The sequence below is a fragment of the Oncorhynchus kisutch genome, linkage group LG20 (assembly GCF_002021735.2).
Source record: "Oncorhynchus kisutch isolate 150728-3 linkage group LG20, Okis_V2, whole genome shotgun sequence".
NCBI classification, from domain to species: Eukaryota; Metazoa; Chordata; class Actinopteri; order Salmoniformes; family Salmonidae; genus Oncorhynchus; species Oncorhynchus kisutch.
The window spans coordinates 13,987,308-14,003,788 of NC_034193.2; the positions used below are offsets into that span (position 1 = coordinate 13,987,308).

At 40.6% G+C, this 16,481-nt stretch overlaps 2 protein-coding genes across 5 annotated transcripts in view; both read right to left on the reverse strand.

Annotated features, from left to right (window-relative positions):
* Window positions 1-8,363: 8,363 nt before the first annotated feature.
* On the reverse strand, window positions 8,364-10,147 carry LOC109866017 (dickkopf-related protein 1). Its single transcript, XM_020454553.2, has 4 exons — window positions 9,819-10,147; window positions 9,455-9,596; window positions 9,107-9,238; window positions 8,364-9,004 (listed from the first exon to the last, which is right to left on the reverse strand). Exons 1-4 carry the CDS (start codon window positions 10,026-10,028, stop codon window positions 8,751-8,753), a joined length of 738 nt encoding a protein of 245 aa, XP_020310142.1. The 5' UTR covers window positions 10,029-10,147; the 3' UTR covers window positions 8,364-8,750.
* Window positions 10,148-12,232: 2,085 nt separating this feature from the next.
* The window catches only part of LOC109865573 (cGMP-dependent protein kinase 1), a 180,668-nt gene continuing 176,419 nt past the window's right edge, over window positions 12,233-16,481 (reverse strand). For 3 of the 4 annotated variants that reach the window (XM_020453859.2, XM_031799693.1, XM_020453858.2), the window contains exons 11-17: window positions 15,931-16,070; window positions 14,994-15,083; window positions 14,743-14,884; window positions 14,445-14,608; window positions 14,103-14,288; window positions 13,948-14,014; window positions 13,200-13,840 (exon numbers count right to left, since the gene is read on the reverse strand). In XM_020453859.2, coding sequence (XP_020309448.1) covers window positions 13,742-13,840; window positions 13,948-14,014; window positions 14,103-14,288; window positions 14,445-14,608; window positions 14,743-14,884; window positions 14,994-15,083; window positions 15,931-16,070 — 888 coding nt within the window. In that variant the 3' untranslated portion in view covers window positions 13,200-13,741. Of the gene's footprint in view, window positions 13,841-13,947; window positions 14,015-14,102; window positions 14,289-14,444; window positions 14,609-14,742; window positions 14,885-14,993; window positions 15,084-15,930; window positions 16,071-16,481 lie in introns of all 4 variants that reach the window. The other variant, XM_031799692.1, reaches the window with a different exon arrangement.

Sequence of the window (16,481 nt, forward strand, 5' to 3'; positions counted from 1 at the left end):
AAGATTTCCCCTCTTTTCTTGTGAATGTGATCACTTAAGCAAATGAGATTGCGTGTAGCCCCTCTCTTAGTCTAGTGTAAGTCAGTCTTTTGTGTAAAACAAATGGGGGCATTATGTATTTCACGGTGGAAGAGGTGGTATCAAAGGTCAGCGGCCCCAATCCTATTAAGCCCTTTAAACTGTACAAGGCACAATGGAGACAATTGAAAACACACAGTAAATAGGCTTCGGCCGCTTTGGCGGCTTCCCTCTATAGAGGCATGAGGAGAAATAGATGTGACATAATTGGCCTTAATATTGAACATCAGATGATTGAGTGATCCGGAGGAATGGCATTGTCCCTTTCATTCTCGGGGCAGGAGATAGAGAAAGGGCTTTTGTACCAAAGTATTTGCTTAACCTCCAGAACTATTTTGAGACATGGGGCTACAGTATGCAATGTTATCTCACTTCAACTCCCTTTGACCTTCAAGGGTTCAAACCAAGAGAAATACGGTCAGCGGGCCTCTTGCAATGCAATGTTGACAGAATTGGCCATCTTCAATCAAAGACATGCTAACAAATTATTCAATTAGCTTGAAATGAATTTATGACTTGAAGTGAGCGATTTATGGCCCATTACACATTGGCTGAATTAATGTGAGAGTCTTACGGAGAGAAATGGCTGAATTAATATGAGAGTCTTACGGAGAGAAATGGCTGAATTTGTGTTTCTTTCCACTTTCTAAGAAGCATCAGATTAATATACTCTGAAGATGTGCAGTGTGGTCACTTGGAAAGGGCTCTTAAAATGGTCTTGATTAAGATACATTCACTTTTTCAGTGTCAAATACACAGTGAATCATATTTCACTCATATTTAAGTGATTTAAGTGATACACGTTGTATACATGATACATGTTGTATACATGTGATTAATGTGGAATGCAAAACAAAATGCTCTTGACAGAGTTGCAAGAATTAAAGACTTTTCAAAGAGAAATGAGACCAACATTTCTTCCCAAAGAAAATCTGGGCCAATCTGAAATGCAGCCCAAGGGGATTTATTTATCTTGTTTCATTTTGTCTGGCACTAAAGCTAGACATAACGTTGTGTTGTTTTTTAGTGTGTGCTCGGGAACTGAAAGAATCTATCTAGAATGGTATGTCGGGGTGTCCAGAAGGCCTAGTCTGAAGCATAGCCTGTCTGAATCAGATCTTTCTGCAGCTGTAGAGGCCTGGGCTGCCTGGAACACTGAATTATAGTCTTTGAAATAGGCCTATAACAGAAAATAATGAAATCTAATGCTAGCCTAATCAGTGTTTCCCAAACTTGGTCCTCATTTAGATTTTTTTCCCCGAGTACAACCCTGCTGATTCAAATAATCAACCAATCATAAAGCTTTGATCATTTGAATCAGATGTGTAGTGTTAGGGCAAAAAACTAAACAGAGTTTGGGAAACGTGATTGGTGAAATTTAGTGTACGATTATGCCAGGTTGTGTGGTTCTTTGCAACCAGCAAGCATACAGAGGTAGGTCTAAAGTAGTTGGAGGTATGCAAGTTGTTAGGCTTCATAATGACCTGTTTTGTATAAAATTATTTACAAAATGTGTCAGAACCCTTTGGCGACACCGACTTTGGCAGTTTGTTACATTATAAATCTTTTTTTTTTTTATGGTGCTTGTAAAAAAGCCTGCGGACATATTCTTGTTGTTTCTGGACATGAGGAATATGCAAATTATGTTGGAGTCTTGTTGATGTTGTTGAAAAAGGTTGGCAGTCGAAGAGGACCGTGGACTCTTTTTCTAACTTTTTACTCAGTCAAACAAATAATGCTATATATAAAAATATGGTTTGTTTAGACTCTAGGTTGCATTAATATTTGCCATTGTAGGTAAAGTTGAGATCACATTTCTAGTAGTTGACTTGAGGCTACACCAAACCATGTTTTTAAACCACATTAGATTGAGACACTGCAATTTGTTGAATCTCTAATTTACCACCTATTTACCTTCTCTGGGTTACGAGGCTGTAGTTTAGGTTAGGTTAGCTGTGGTTTCTACCCCAGCACACAGACACACGCACACACACAGCTGGTTACAGTCCTGTGCAGCAGGCTGACCTTGTTTTCCCTTTCCCCAGACCACTTTACTGTAACTCAGAGGCTGCATTTACGACAGGGGGCCAGTCACGTATTTCCTCATCACTTTCCTCTCTCTCTCTCTTTCTCTCTCTACCAGATCTCTCTCTCCAGTATGTTACTATAGGGTATTCAGCAGGACAGCTATTGCCTTTTCATGTCCACCTTATTCTTTTTTGTGTGTTGGAACACAAGGGCTGCCTAGTAACCTTATGACAGTCATCTCCTCGGCACAGAGAGATTCCACCTGCCTGATGCGGATGTAGCCTGGAGACATCATCCTGCAGGAAAACCTTTTGGATGAAGGGATTTATTCAATCCGCATGGTGGGAAGTTCAGCGTTACAGCGTGATTGAGAAATGTATAGGCAATTTTCAAGTGTTAGCGGAGACCGCATTCACGGTAAACGCTGCATGATGTTCCATCAGAAATTCCCTTTACATTTCTATTGCAGAGTCTGTAACTCTTCCGGGATCCAGATTGAATAGAGCCTGAAGCTCTATTGGAATACATTGGAAAGGATTGGAAGGAGGGAGTAGAAGCAGACAGAGTGTATTGATACAGACAGCATACTGAGTACCCTTGTCATTAAGGATGTGGCCAGCTTCATAGAGCCAGATGACAAATCCATTGCATATTTGTGGTTGGCTATATCAATGTCTGTCTGGCAGAGAAGCAGAAATCCAACAATGATGCAACATGTTATGCTTCTGGCAGAGATAAAGACCTTTGGTTGGATAATACAGAGGTAAATGTGAATATAGTCTGTCTATAATATACCAAACAAAAATATAAACGCAACAACATATTATTCGACCATGCTGGTCATTTATGAACATTTGAACATCTTGGCCATGTTCTGTTATAATCTCCACCTGGCACAGCCAGAAGATGACTGGCCACCCCACATAGCCTGGTTCCTCTCTAGGTTTCTTCCTAGGTTTTGGCCTTTCTAGGGAGTTTTTCCTAGCCACCGTGCTTCTACACCTGCATTGCTTGCTGTTTGGGGTTTTAGGCTGGGTTTCTGTACAGCACTTTGAGATATCAGCTGATGTACGAAGGGCTATATAAATACATTTGATTTGATTGATTTGATTTAACATGTAAAGTGCTCGCCCCATGTTTCAGGAGCTGAAATAAAAGATCCCAGAAAGTCTCCACATGCACAAAAAGCTTATTTCTCTCAAATGTTGTGCACAAATGTGTTTGCATCCCTGTTAGTGAACATTTCTACTTTGTCAAGATAATCCATCCACCTGACAGGTGTGGCATATCAAGAAGCTGATTAAACAGCATGATCATTACACAGGTGCACATTGTGCAGTGTAATGCCACAAATGTCGGAAGTTTTGAGGGAGCATGCAATTGGCATGCTGACTGCAGGAATGTCCACCATAGCTGTTGCCAGATAATGAAATGTTCATATCTCTACCATAAGCCGCCTCCAACGTCGTTTTAGACAACATCGCAGTAACTGGCCTCACAACAGCAGACCACGTGTAACCACACCAGCCCAGGACCTCCACATCTGGCTTCTTCACCTGCGGGATCATCTGAAATCAGCCGCCCGGACAGCTGATGAAACCGAGGAGTATTTCTGTCTGTAATTAAAGCCCTTTTGTGGAGAAAAACTCATTCCAATTGGCTGGGCCTGGCTCTCCAGTGGGTTGGCCTATGCCCTCCCAGTCATGTGAAATCCATAGATTAATGCCTAATGAATTTATTTCAATTGATTCATTTTCTTATATGAACTGTAACTCAGTAAAAAAAAATGAAATTGTTGCATGTTGCATTTATATTTTTGTTCAGTATACGGTACATCTGCAGGTCCCAGGCAATGTGGTAAACCGTCTTGTGAGCAATGTCTTGGTAATGAACACAATCATTACTCCATATAAATTGCAATAGATACTGATGCTTAAGGTAATGCCTTCAGCTAGCTTTTACTTGAAGATGTACATTTACATGTTAGTCATTAAGCAGACGTTCTTATCCAGAGCAATTTACAGGAGCAATTATGGTTAAGTGCCTTGCTCATGGGCACATAAACAGATTTTCACCTAAATCCTTTATGTCTCTGACGGTCAGAGTCTGACCTGTAAGTCTTTGGGTAAACCTGCGACGTTAAAGGTGTTTGACTGTTCCTTTCTGTTTGTGTACTGACCCACCAGACAAGCGCCTGCTCTTTAGAAGTTTGCTTCTCTGTGAGCTCCTATGTGTGATGCCTGACATCATTACTGTTGGAATTTCACGTCTGTAATATTCAAACATGGCAGTCAGGCTGCTAGTAAAAAGTACAGACGCTAGTACTGGGTCATCTATCTTAGTGCTAAGACACAGCTGTGTCACTGACCCCAAAAAAACAAAACAATTAAAATTGTTATGAACTTATTGTACACTCTTAGAAAAAAAGGTGCTATCTAAAACCTAACATGGTTATTCGGCTGTCCCCATAGGAGTACGCTTTGAAGAACCTTTTTGGTTCCAGGTAGAACCCCTTTTGTTCCAGGTAGAACCCTTTTGGGTTCCATGTAAAACCATTCCTGCAGAGCATTCTACAAGGAACCAAAAAGGGTTCTGCCTGGATCCAAAAATGTTTTTCCTATGGGAACAGCCGAAACCCTCTTTTGGACCCCTTTTTTCTAATAGTGTACAGTATATGTGTCAAAATCATGCTTTTTTTATCATACTAATCAACTTCTTACATGATGCTTAAATTGTGAAGTCACACAACCAACATCTTGTTCGAGCAAAACCAAAGACTTGTAGAAGTGACAACTCCCGGAAGTCACCACAGTTCATTTGCATCTTCTTAAGACATGTCAGGGCATATTTATTGGTAGATCCGATTCGGTCATATCAAGGAGAGTCAAGAGGAAGTTGTTGTGCCACTCCTTGTCCAATAAGGTTATAGCCTCCAGATCTGCACTGTAGTGTTCACAGGAAGGAGAACATAATTATTGTCACCCACACTAATGGACAGTGGGGAGGCGGAAGGGCAGGTTTAATTACTAATCACCTGTATCCTGTTTTCCCATCAAACCAGCATCGTTAGTCCTTTGATGCCGACATCAGAGGGCCATAGATAGCAGTGCATCCACAGGTTGTGGGCAACAATCTCCCTTCCTCGCCTCACCAGTTATTATCTTCATCGTTTAAATGAAAGAGATCCACGGTGACGTCCCTATTCATGCAGTCGGTTATATTACATCCACTTATATTTACTTACAGTTCTTGGAAAATAACAGCCCACCAACATCCTCATTCAGATATGAATATACAGTATTAGAGTAAACTCTGACCCTAATATCTATTTTACAGCTGCTTTGGGTGCAACCAACTGGAGTAATTATAGACTGCGGGGCTCACTTAAAGAGATGTGGGATCCAGTTCAACATTAAAAACATTAGAAGAAGACCAAAGGTTTCATCAGGAAGAAGGGTTATCGGTTGGCAGGTGGACTCTGCTGATGGTTATCGTTATGTTTCGTAGATGTTTAAAGATCTCTATTACAGTTGCCTGTGTGTGCGATCACAGATCCAAAATCAGTTTTGTGATTTAACATTATGACGATCTTCTGATTGGTTCTCTTTTCTTTTTCTCAAATTAATTTTAAAGCCTACATTTACATTTTTAGCAGAATCAAATTGCTTAAATATATGAATAAAATAATGACACCAAAATGTAGGGCTCTATTCAATCTCCACTAAAGTGGGAACGTTGCCTTTACATTTCAATCCCACTGTAAAGCTGAACTTCCGCGATGCGGATTGAACAGAGCCCTTAATGAAGAAAAAACACACAGTACACAGTATATAGGACAAATAGTCTTGACCTCTACATCCAGATCAACAAAACACGCAGGTTCGAACGTGTGTGTTTATTAGCACATACTTGACCAAACACAATGCCCATTTCACATGAATGTGTTTGAGTTTTTCTAACTCTGTTTGTTTGCAAGTCTCTAGTTACACAACTACTCACAACTTCAAAGATGAGGGGGCTTTGAGGTACTCTGTAAAACATTCCCACTGCCCTGTTCAGTAGAGGTGAATTGCTGTTTTATTGTATCGGACAGCAAAGAGGGGATCTGTTATTTTACACCGAATGTTGGTTGATTATTAATAAATGAGTACCAGGCAGCAACCTGTACTTAATTAAAAGAGTACCCATTCCCTTTAAGGGTGTAGATTAAAAAAAGCACGATCCTTGCTTTGGAGTTTTAAAGATGTCCTCTCTTTTCCTCAAATAATTAGCTCTATGTCTAGTTGGTCGCTTACAGTTTCCTCCTCGCCATTGTACTGAGATTCCATCCACATATGTTTCAGGTCCACCCCGCCGCCGAGAGAAAGCTGGGGGAAGCACATGTATGGGTAGAGGACAACTGAAAACTGTATACCCCGTGCTTTGAAATGCCTACCCCCACTGCTTTGTCTCGCTTGACAGCTTGACGTAAAGACGAACTCTTCAGTTTCTCGTTAAGCCGGGGGAACGCAAAGGAAGTTGAACGCTGCGTCCAGAAAGAAAAAGTACTTTAAAGTGATGGGATATTTGTGCACTGGGGATGTATTGGGGATACAGAAGTGTGTCTGTTTGATACATTGCTTCCCTTTCGAATTACATTCATTTGTTGTAGAAGCAGATTCATTCAATTCATTTGTTATTGTACCCACGGTACGCTAGTGATTTCAAATCCAATCAAACTTTATTTGTCACATGCACCGAATACAACAAGTGTAGACTTTACTGTGAAATGCTTACTTACAAGGCCTTAAGCACAATCTGGGACAAGCATGACGACACTATCGCCACGCAGCATTCATACCTCCATGCAAGTTCAGAGTTCAACATCGGAGTTCACTTTGTTATCTGAGTAAACTGGGAGTTACCATCATGCCTCTATATCATCGCTGTCTGATAAACTGATCTCTAAATATGAACTTTTCAGGAAATTGAAAAAAATGACAATTTTCTTCCCCATTAACGAACATACAATTATGAAACTTCAGAAGCTATGCTGAATACATTTAGCTGTTCCTAGAGTCATGAAATGCTCATAGTACATTGAGGAGAGTTTTCAATAAATTAAAAAAAGATATATATAAAAAAGTATGGCATAATGGACTAACAAGGTTTTTCATCATTTAATGATGATATTTTAGTTAGACCCTATGGTTGTTCTGCTCAGGATTAACAGGTCAGAGGGAGTGTGGTGAGCCACTAGCTCCCCTATAAGTCACCGTAAACAGCCATATGGACGGCAGCAGTAACAGAGGGAAAGGTCCTACACTGTGCATCACATTAAATCAGCGGTAGATGTTTCAGGTTAGGATTGCTGCAATAGAGGGAAGTAATCACAGTGATTCTTATAGCCTAATAGGTTATTACCATAATAGGTGGAGTTTTGAAATCAAATCAAACTTTATTTGTCACATGCGCTGAATACAACAAGTGTAGACTTTACAGTGAAATGCTTACTTACAAGCCCTTAACCAACAGTGCAGTTCAAGAAGAAAATAGTTACCAAGTAGACTAAAATAAAAAGTAACACATTATGAATAACAATAACGAGGCTATATACAGGGGGTACCGGTACCGAGTCAGTGTGCGGGGGTAAAGGCTAGTTGAGGTAATCTGTACATGTAGGTGGGTGTGAAGTGACTATGCGTAGGTAGCAAACAAACAGCGTGTAGCAGCAGTGTACAAAAGGGAGGGGGGGTCAATGTAAATTTGATTAGTTGTTCAGCAGTCTTATGGCTTGGGGGTAGAAGCTGTTAAGGAGCCTTTTGGTCCTAGACTTGGCGCTCCGGTACCGGTGTCGTGCGGTAGCAGAGAAAACAGTCTACAACTTGGGCGACTGGAGTCTCTGACAATTTTATGGTCTTTCTCCGACACCACCTATTGTATAGGTCCTGGATGGCAGGAAGCTTGGCCCCAGTGATATACTGGGCCGTTCGCACTACCCTCTGTAGCGCCTTACAGTCAGATGCCGAGCAGTTGCCATACCAGGCGGTGATGCAACCGGTCAGGATGTTTTAGAACTGAAGCAGCGTACATCAATAGTTATAACGGTTGTAATACCTTGTAATAAATAGGTCATGTTTGGAATTGGTCGGACTAATTGAACAGCCAATATGACTCTTTTGACGGCATCAATTCATTTCCCCTTTCCCTTGGTAGTTCTCTAAACAAGTGAATTATTACATGCAGTAATGTGCAAATTATTTCGTAAGACGGTTAAATATCGTCACACTCTTTATTTCAAATAAAAAATATAGACAATCATATCAGAATCTATATAAACTCGTATAAATCAGAGTTGATACATGTAAATAGAGCACCTTCTTCGAATAGTTGTGACTAAAAATAATTAAGTGCCATCATCTATCTATATGTTATGTACAATACAGTAATTTACTGTAATAATCCTATCTCAAGTTCCATAGAGAAACAATCACAACTACTCTTGTCATTTTTGAAGAACAAAATCTGAAAAACCACACAAAAACAGTCCCAATAGAAAACTCCTTCCTCTCCACTTCGCTTGTTGGAATTCACACCAGTCCTTTAGTTTTTGAATTTCCGAAAAGCTATGGAAATCCGTGGATTGCTGATGACAGTTCGTTGATTCAATGTCTTTGGCAAGTGTGCAGACTTCGAGATGCCTTGCTGTTGTGCTCCCCTCTCTGTGTTCTGCAGGACAAGCCGTCTCCACAGTCACACCGTTGAAATATCTCCAAACCGTGTGTGCCTTTCCTTTGGTGTTTGGTGCAGACCTGACCTTCTTGCACCACTGGCTTGCAGATCTTGGACCAGAAATGGCGCGCACAGCAAAGTCCCTCTGTGCAATCCGAAGACCTCAGGCAGTTCTCACCTTCCAGACCTGAACAAATAAGTTACATATTGTAGGCTTTGTTTATAACAAGACATCGATCGCCCTGAGTCCATTTTCAATAGTACATTTCATAGCTGATTCGTTGCATACCTTTTGGGGTTTGTGAAAGATCTTGTGTGGGCAACTTGGAGTGCAGTTCCACTGTAGAGTTCTCCTCGTGTGTATTGAAGATTGGCATTCCGATGTGCTGAACGATCTCAGGATTGGTGGGCAAACACAGGCCTAGGAAGAAAACAAGAAGATCAAACATGAGATGATGTGCTTGAAATTACACTAGCTCCTTCAAAAAAGTGTGTAGAATTACTCAAATTCAACTACACTTCTCTTCAAAAGATCAAAGCAGTGAGGAATGGCATTAGACAACATATTCTAAATGCACGATAAAACATGAGATTGTGTAATTTAACATGAACGTGTTGGGACTTGTCGGCAAATCACCATTACTGCACTGGTTGCCAGGGCAGCACACAGCGTCCCGGATACAGCGCTTCCTGCGCTTCTTGCATGGGAGACAGGCACCCCGGGACTCCAAGCAGAAACCATGGTCACCGCACTCCTCATCGGCAGAGCAACTCAAAGACTGAAAGAAGAAAGTCAGATGATTCATTTTATGAATTCAACTTTTTAGAATACTTGCCCATTTAAATAGTAGGCTATGTATATTGCTGATGGTAAACTGCTCAATGTAACTATGAGGGAAACTACGGTCCATTTTAAAACCTCCAAATTAAACACAATGGATAGGCTACTTTGATCAATATAAAATTGCCCAGTCGTATGATTTATGGGATGCTGAGCTTACCTGTACGGTATCAATTGCCAGGTTTTGGGTCCCGCTGTCAAATGTAAATTCGTCAGGGCTTGCGCTGACCGGGTGACTCGGACCCGCCACTCCAGGTATGTTCTTGATGGCATTTGAGTTGAGAAACACTGATCCAGCGCATGCAGAATGAAAGTATCCGACCATCATGTAAAAGGCAGCGGAAAAAACGAATGGCAGCATAATTGTCATTGTAGAAATGGTTATTTTGTGGAGAAATGGTTCCAATTTCAATAAGCAATAGTAGCCTATATAGACCGAGGGCAGGTAGGAGCGCACTAGTAAAGCGGAGTAGGGCTACCTCTGTAATCCGATGATTCCTGATGTGCGATTTATACATGTGGAGTTGTTTGCATTCCCGCCCCCAGCTATGTGTAACAAAGGAGTGGATGACATTTCAAAGGGTTCGAGCTCATGACGCATCCCACAGCAAGTAAGGCTACCCACCCATTGGCCGGGAATCCTAATCCAAAACGTCTCGCAATGTTTGTGTCCAATTATCAATGACTCTTCGCGAGATGACATCAAACAGACACCGACACATTCTTTTCTTGGACACGTTACCAGCATTTGAAGGAGATAATATAAATAGGCATATCACCAAGACGCAGCTACAATGTATAAACGATGGAATAGGCCTACATTTTACTTATCATTTTTGGCAGTTTATCAACATTTATTGAGAAATGTGCAGCCTCTTTTATCCCACAAAAGGTGCCACTTGTACTTCTAGTCAAATATTTCGATAGGATGAAAATACTAACGGGGTGTATGGTACATCGTTTTTCGTTGTAAACCTAGCCTACTGTTTATAAATCAGTTACAACTTTATAACTATAGTTGCTTTCGTTGACCACAGACGACGCATTGGGTGATTATTCAAGATATTTTCTCCCCATTATGAACAGCATTTGATCGGTAATTGTAAGGAGAGAACTTTGAAATGCACTTGATTAAACAAGGCGGCGAGGATCAAAGAGAAATATGCAAATCTCAGAGTGAAAAGTTTACCGAATAAATTACCATTCAGGCTAACTGCTTAAAAAATATGAGTTGATGATTAGCACCCCGCGATAAGGAATTCACATCGGTCTCTCTGAACCTTAATCTGTAGCCTGTAAAACAATTAGACACACAAGTATTCCCTTCCCCTCAGATAAAGATAAAGCCTAACCTCTAAAGCACCTCTTGTGTTGATGTAGTCTGTTGTGCCAATTCCAACAATACTGAGAAAGTAGAGACATAGGCCTGCTAACCAATAGGTCTATGACAGCTATTTGACAATCAAAAGTTTAAATCAATAATCATTTGAATAATTCTAGAGAGAATTCTAACTGTTGCTTAATATCAGGTTATGAAAGACAGTCTGTCTGGTTGGAAAAACATGTCGGGTCTTAAATCAGGAATAGTGGTTTAGAAAACGGTATATATATAAAAAAAAGGTTAGCCTATAAAATAGAAATACAAACCCAAAACATCTCATTTGAGAAGTTTAAAAAGTGGAAAATGAATAAAATCTTTAGAAGACTATAGGGAATTGCATCATGACTGAATAAAATACAAAAAAAGAACAGTTATATTTTAAAGTGATTAAAATATTTTCCAAATTTGAACCATAGCCTAAATAACTGAACCAGCTCCTTGAGAGAAGTATGCAGGAACAAAATACGATTTAACAGTTTCAAAGTGCACGTCTGCCAAATACTTTGGGAAAGCCTTCCTAATAAAGGGCTTTGATGTTGTTGACAGAGGTTAGTTAGGCTATACACTTCATTAAACGTGAATTGGCCGCCTTCATCCCAATTCTTTGGTCTGTAGGCTTTGTTTTAATTGTACATCCAAAGCCTACAGTGGTGTAAAATGAAGCTTGTGTAAAGGCCCCTTTGATGAGGACAGATCAAACAGCCCTGAACCCCCATGCCTTAATCAGACTACAGCAGCCATGGCGTTTTTACAAACAGTCCGTTTGCTCGGCTTTTAGCGGGTTTTACCAGACATTGTACTCAGCCAATTCATTTGGTTGGATGCCAGGTAATCCTGTTTGGAAATGCCTGGTTGCGGCCTAATCCATTCATCCTACAATAGACCCTCCCTAAAGTGTTAAATAAACATACAATCAGTTTATGTTGGACTGAAATAATAAAGCGGCAGACAATTCACTTCCTAGTTTAGCAAGATAATAAGGCTATCTATCGCCCGGAGGGTCAGGTGTTCAGAAAGGTCCCTCCCGTGGTGAGAAAGAGTGACCATCAGACGAAGTAATAACAGTTTACTTATCATGTAGTTCGCTCAAATGCGCTGCCTTGTAGTTACAGGCCCAGTACAAAAGACCAGTAAAGATCAGGGAGTAGCCAGAGAACCACTTCACCAAATAAAAAAAGCAGCATCTCCATTCATATTGATTGAAAGTAACATTTTATTGTAAGAAAAAAGGCATACAAATAGCTGGACTATAAAAAAAGCAACGAGCCAAATAACGACGACAGTTTAAGTTGTCTGACCTTGTCATGCAGCATTTAAACAAATATTGAAGATATATTTTGGATGGCATCGAGTTAAGGCACTTTGAATAATGCCAAAAAGCCATGTAATGATGCTCAGTACTGGGGTGAGCGACTTCACAGTCATTCAGTGGATGATGGCGATAGCATGAAAAGATAATTCAAGTTTGAGGAAATATGTCACGATATTTCACTTGACAAAACATTCAAACACAAATATTCAAATTAAATAATGATTTTCATAAGTATATCCTACTCATATACATATCACAAAAATATCAGCACTACATATTTATGTACAGAAATATTTACTTCTGGTCATACAATAAATAATAGTCATAGTGTTTTGAAAGTCGGTATTAACATTTGAAATTATGATAATGTATTTGGTGCCTGTAGAATGGCAGTCATCTTGTCATTCATTTAGATATTATCATATTGTAAAGGTCCATGTTGATGGGAAATGAACCATGTGAATTGTAGAATAATCTCTATATAACAGACTGACTGTATTTTGACTTTGATATTTTGTATCAAAGTCCACTTGCTATCGTCCAAAATTCCCAGTGTTTGACATCACCTCCTGTGTCCCTCTGGTATAAGCCTGTTTTTGTATCAGTACCAATTTGCCCTCTAGTGGCAAACAATGTTCTTTGCTGTTTCTCCACTCGATGGCTCGATCATCCCTTTACTTAATAAATAACTAAATGGTAATACACTGAAAGTCAAATATGTCCTTGCAACTCAATTTGGCAAAATAGTTTTATCAATCAAACAACTTTGCTATAAACGGTGTAATTACACGTGTTCAATTGTGTGTATGCTTGTGTGCGTTTTCGAATGGAATACAGTACGCATTATATACAATATATAATCTTTATGTGTTGTAATCGTAAGTGTAATATGATACAAAGGAACTTGTAAAAAATAACATTTCGATTATTGATGACAAGCGTTTAGAAGAGTGTCAACTCCCCTGTTGGAATCGTGGTCCTGAAGATGCTACAACAGACAGCTGGAATCTCCCTCTCAGTCCTACTCGACTCAGTATCACAAGTAATCACTGAAAACACTGGTAAGTGCTAACAGCCACAATATAAACCTAAATATACAAATATGTGACAACAACAAAAAACTCTCCATGAGGCGATCCATGGTTGATGGTGATGTTGGGAGACTGAAGGGGACTTCTGTCAGCTAGACCATTAGTCCCAATGTCACCTCAGAGGAGAGTGGAGCAACATTGGCGAAGGCATCTCGGTGACCCAGAGCGGTACGACTGCCCCCTTCACTGTCACTGTCGGTTCATCAACTGTCTGTCTGTCTATCTGTGCTCTGCAGCCCAACCCTTGAAGGGCTTCCCCAGGAAAGGTGGAGTGGCCAGAGAGGCTACTACACATGGATTTAAAAATCTGTGTCCCAGCCAGACATGTCATCTGGAGGAGGGTCATCGTTGTCCTCTGGGAAACTGTCAAAGTTGCTTGTGTCAGTTGACGACGAGACCTGATGGAGAAGAGGAGGAGGGGCTGGTTTAATGGCATGTCACGCTATAATATTGAAAATTAAGCCTACACTGGCCTGCTATTTTAAAACGGCATATTTTGACTTACATCAGGGATGATTGGAGGAGTCAGGGTTCCTTTCCTCAACCCCTCCCAGTTAAAGCCTTCAAACCATCTGAGATTCAAACAGAAAAAAACTGTCATCTTAGCTGTTGTTTTTTTGTTCTGCAGTGCAATCATGGCCATTAGCTTACTTGACTTACTTGTGCTTTTGGATATCTTTGACTCCATTTTTCAAGTTTCCAAGTCTTTCCGAAGGATTGTCCCTGCATAGTTTCTTTATCAAATTGGCAGCATTTTTGGTGATCTTCTTTGGAAATTCAATCATGTCGATTCCTCTCAGGATAATATTATATGTCTTCATTGGATCTGGCCCTGAAAATGGCGGGCTGAAAAAGAAACAGGAGCATTCATTTAAAAACAAATAGGTGGTCACAGGTATGGGAGACAGCACAGCCATTCCTTCTGATCCCAGGCACTTATACTATAGAAGATATACAATAAGATAACCTATGGACAGCCATATCCACAATCGTCCTCCTTACCTTCCAGTCAGGAGTTCGTACATGAGGATCCCCAACGACCAGTAGTCAGCGGAGATGTCATGCCCCTTGTTCAGGATGATCTCAGGTGCCACGTACTCCGGGGTCCCGCAGAAAGTCCATGTCTTCTTCCCAAACCCAATCTTCTTGGCAAAGCCAAAGTCCACCTGTGAAAAGCCAGAAGAGCCAATGAGATCCATTGAATGGACACCCTTTCCAGCAGGTCCTTTGGGTCTTGAGCCATATTCGTATACTGCGGGTGTGGAGGTGTCTTCAGGACTTTGTGGCTCTGTCCACTCACCAGCTTGGCATAGCCTCTGTGATCCAGGATGAGGTTCTCGGGTTTGAGATCTCGGTAGATGATCCCTTTGGAATGCAGGTAAGCGAAGGCCTCCACCACACAGGCTGTGTAGAACCGTGTGGTCGAGTCTTCAAATGAACCTCTGCAATGATGAAAACAGTATTCATACATATTAAAGTGATGGCACCAGGGAAAAGCAAGGCAACATGGTGTCATTTGAAAGTGAGTTGGTTGAGTTTTATTTTCCATACCTGTCCCTAAGTATGGTCCAGAGCTCTCCCCCAAGGCAAGCCTCCATCAACATGTAGAGATACTTGGCATCTTTGAATGTCCTATATAGCCTGAAACACAAAGAATATGTAAAAAAAAATGTGTAAACTGTAAATTACATCCTTTTCTTGAGGATAATGAACAATGGTGTAAAGTACTAAGTAACATACTTTAAAGTACTTCTTAAGTATTGGGGGGGTATCTGTACTTTACTATTTATATTTTTGGCAACTTTTACTTCACTGCATGTACTTTTTATTACATACACTTTCCCTGACACTCAAAGTACTCATTACATTTTCAATGATTAGCAGGACAGGAAAATGGTCCAATTCACACACGTATCAAGAGAACATCCCTGGTCATCCCTACTGCCTCTGATCTGGTGGACTCACTAAACAGAGAACATCCCTGGTCATCCCTACTGCCTCTGATCTGGTGGACTCACTAAACAGAGAACATCCCTGGTCATCCCTACTGCCTCTGATCTGGCGGACTCACTAAACACAAATTCTTTGTTTGTAAATTATGTCTGAGGGTTGGAGTGTGCCCAACAAAAAAAACATCTAAAATTGGGCCGTCTGGTTTGATTAATATCAGGAATTTGAAACTATTTATACTTTTACTTTCGATACTTAAGCACATTTGAACAATTCCATTTACTTTTGACAATTAAGTATATTTAAAACCAAATACTTTTATACTTTTACTCAAGTAGTATTTTACAGGGTAACTTTCACTTTTACTTTAGTAATTTTCTATTAAGGTATCTTTACTTTTACTCAAGTATAACAATTGAGTACTTTTTCCACCACTGATAATGAAGCAGTCTACGGGTAAAGATACCAGGAGAGATACCTGGCTGAGAATGCGCAACCTCTCTACATCTAGCTAGTATCTGACTGTATCTATAGTGACCTGACAATGAAGTCCGAGTGGGCCTCCTGCATGATCTGCTTCTCGGAGCGGATGTGCTCCTGTTGCCGCGTGTCCACGATGTGCCGCTTCTTCAGGATCTTCATCGCAAACGTTTTGATCTCATCACTTTTGAGCTGCACCTGTAGAACGACACAGACGATGCAAGGTAATTGAGCATCTCAAGGTCAACAACCACTAAAAGCAAACTGAACAACATCTGCGTTGTAAACAAGTACTGGCTGTGAAGAGCAAGTCTTAGTTCAGCCATTTTAACACTTGTTCTATAAGGGCCCAGTAATAGCAGATGCGTCATGGGTCTATTCGTGACGCCTGACGACTTGGAAATAGTTTAACCGGGAACAGACATTCTTCACATTGCGTATCTCAGGGAGCACCTACATGTCCGGGATCATTCAATACCCGGGCTGTCATTCAATCCCAGGGCAGTGAACATGATGCCTGGGGGCAGGAGAAAGGCCACTTGATTTTACTGAGGTTGCCGCATTGCCTAAAATAGGGCAGGGGATTCCTCTTTAGGAAAAGCTGGGCTT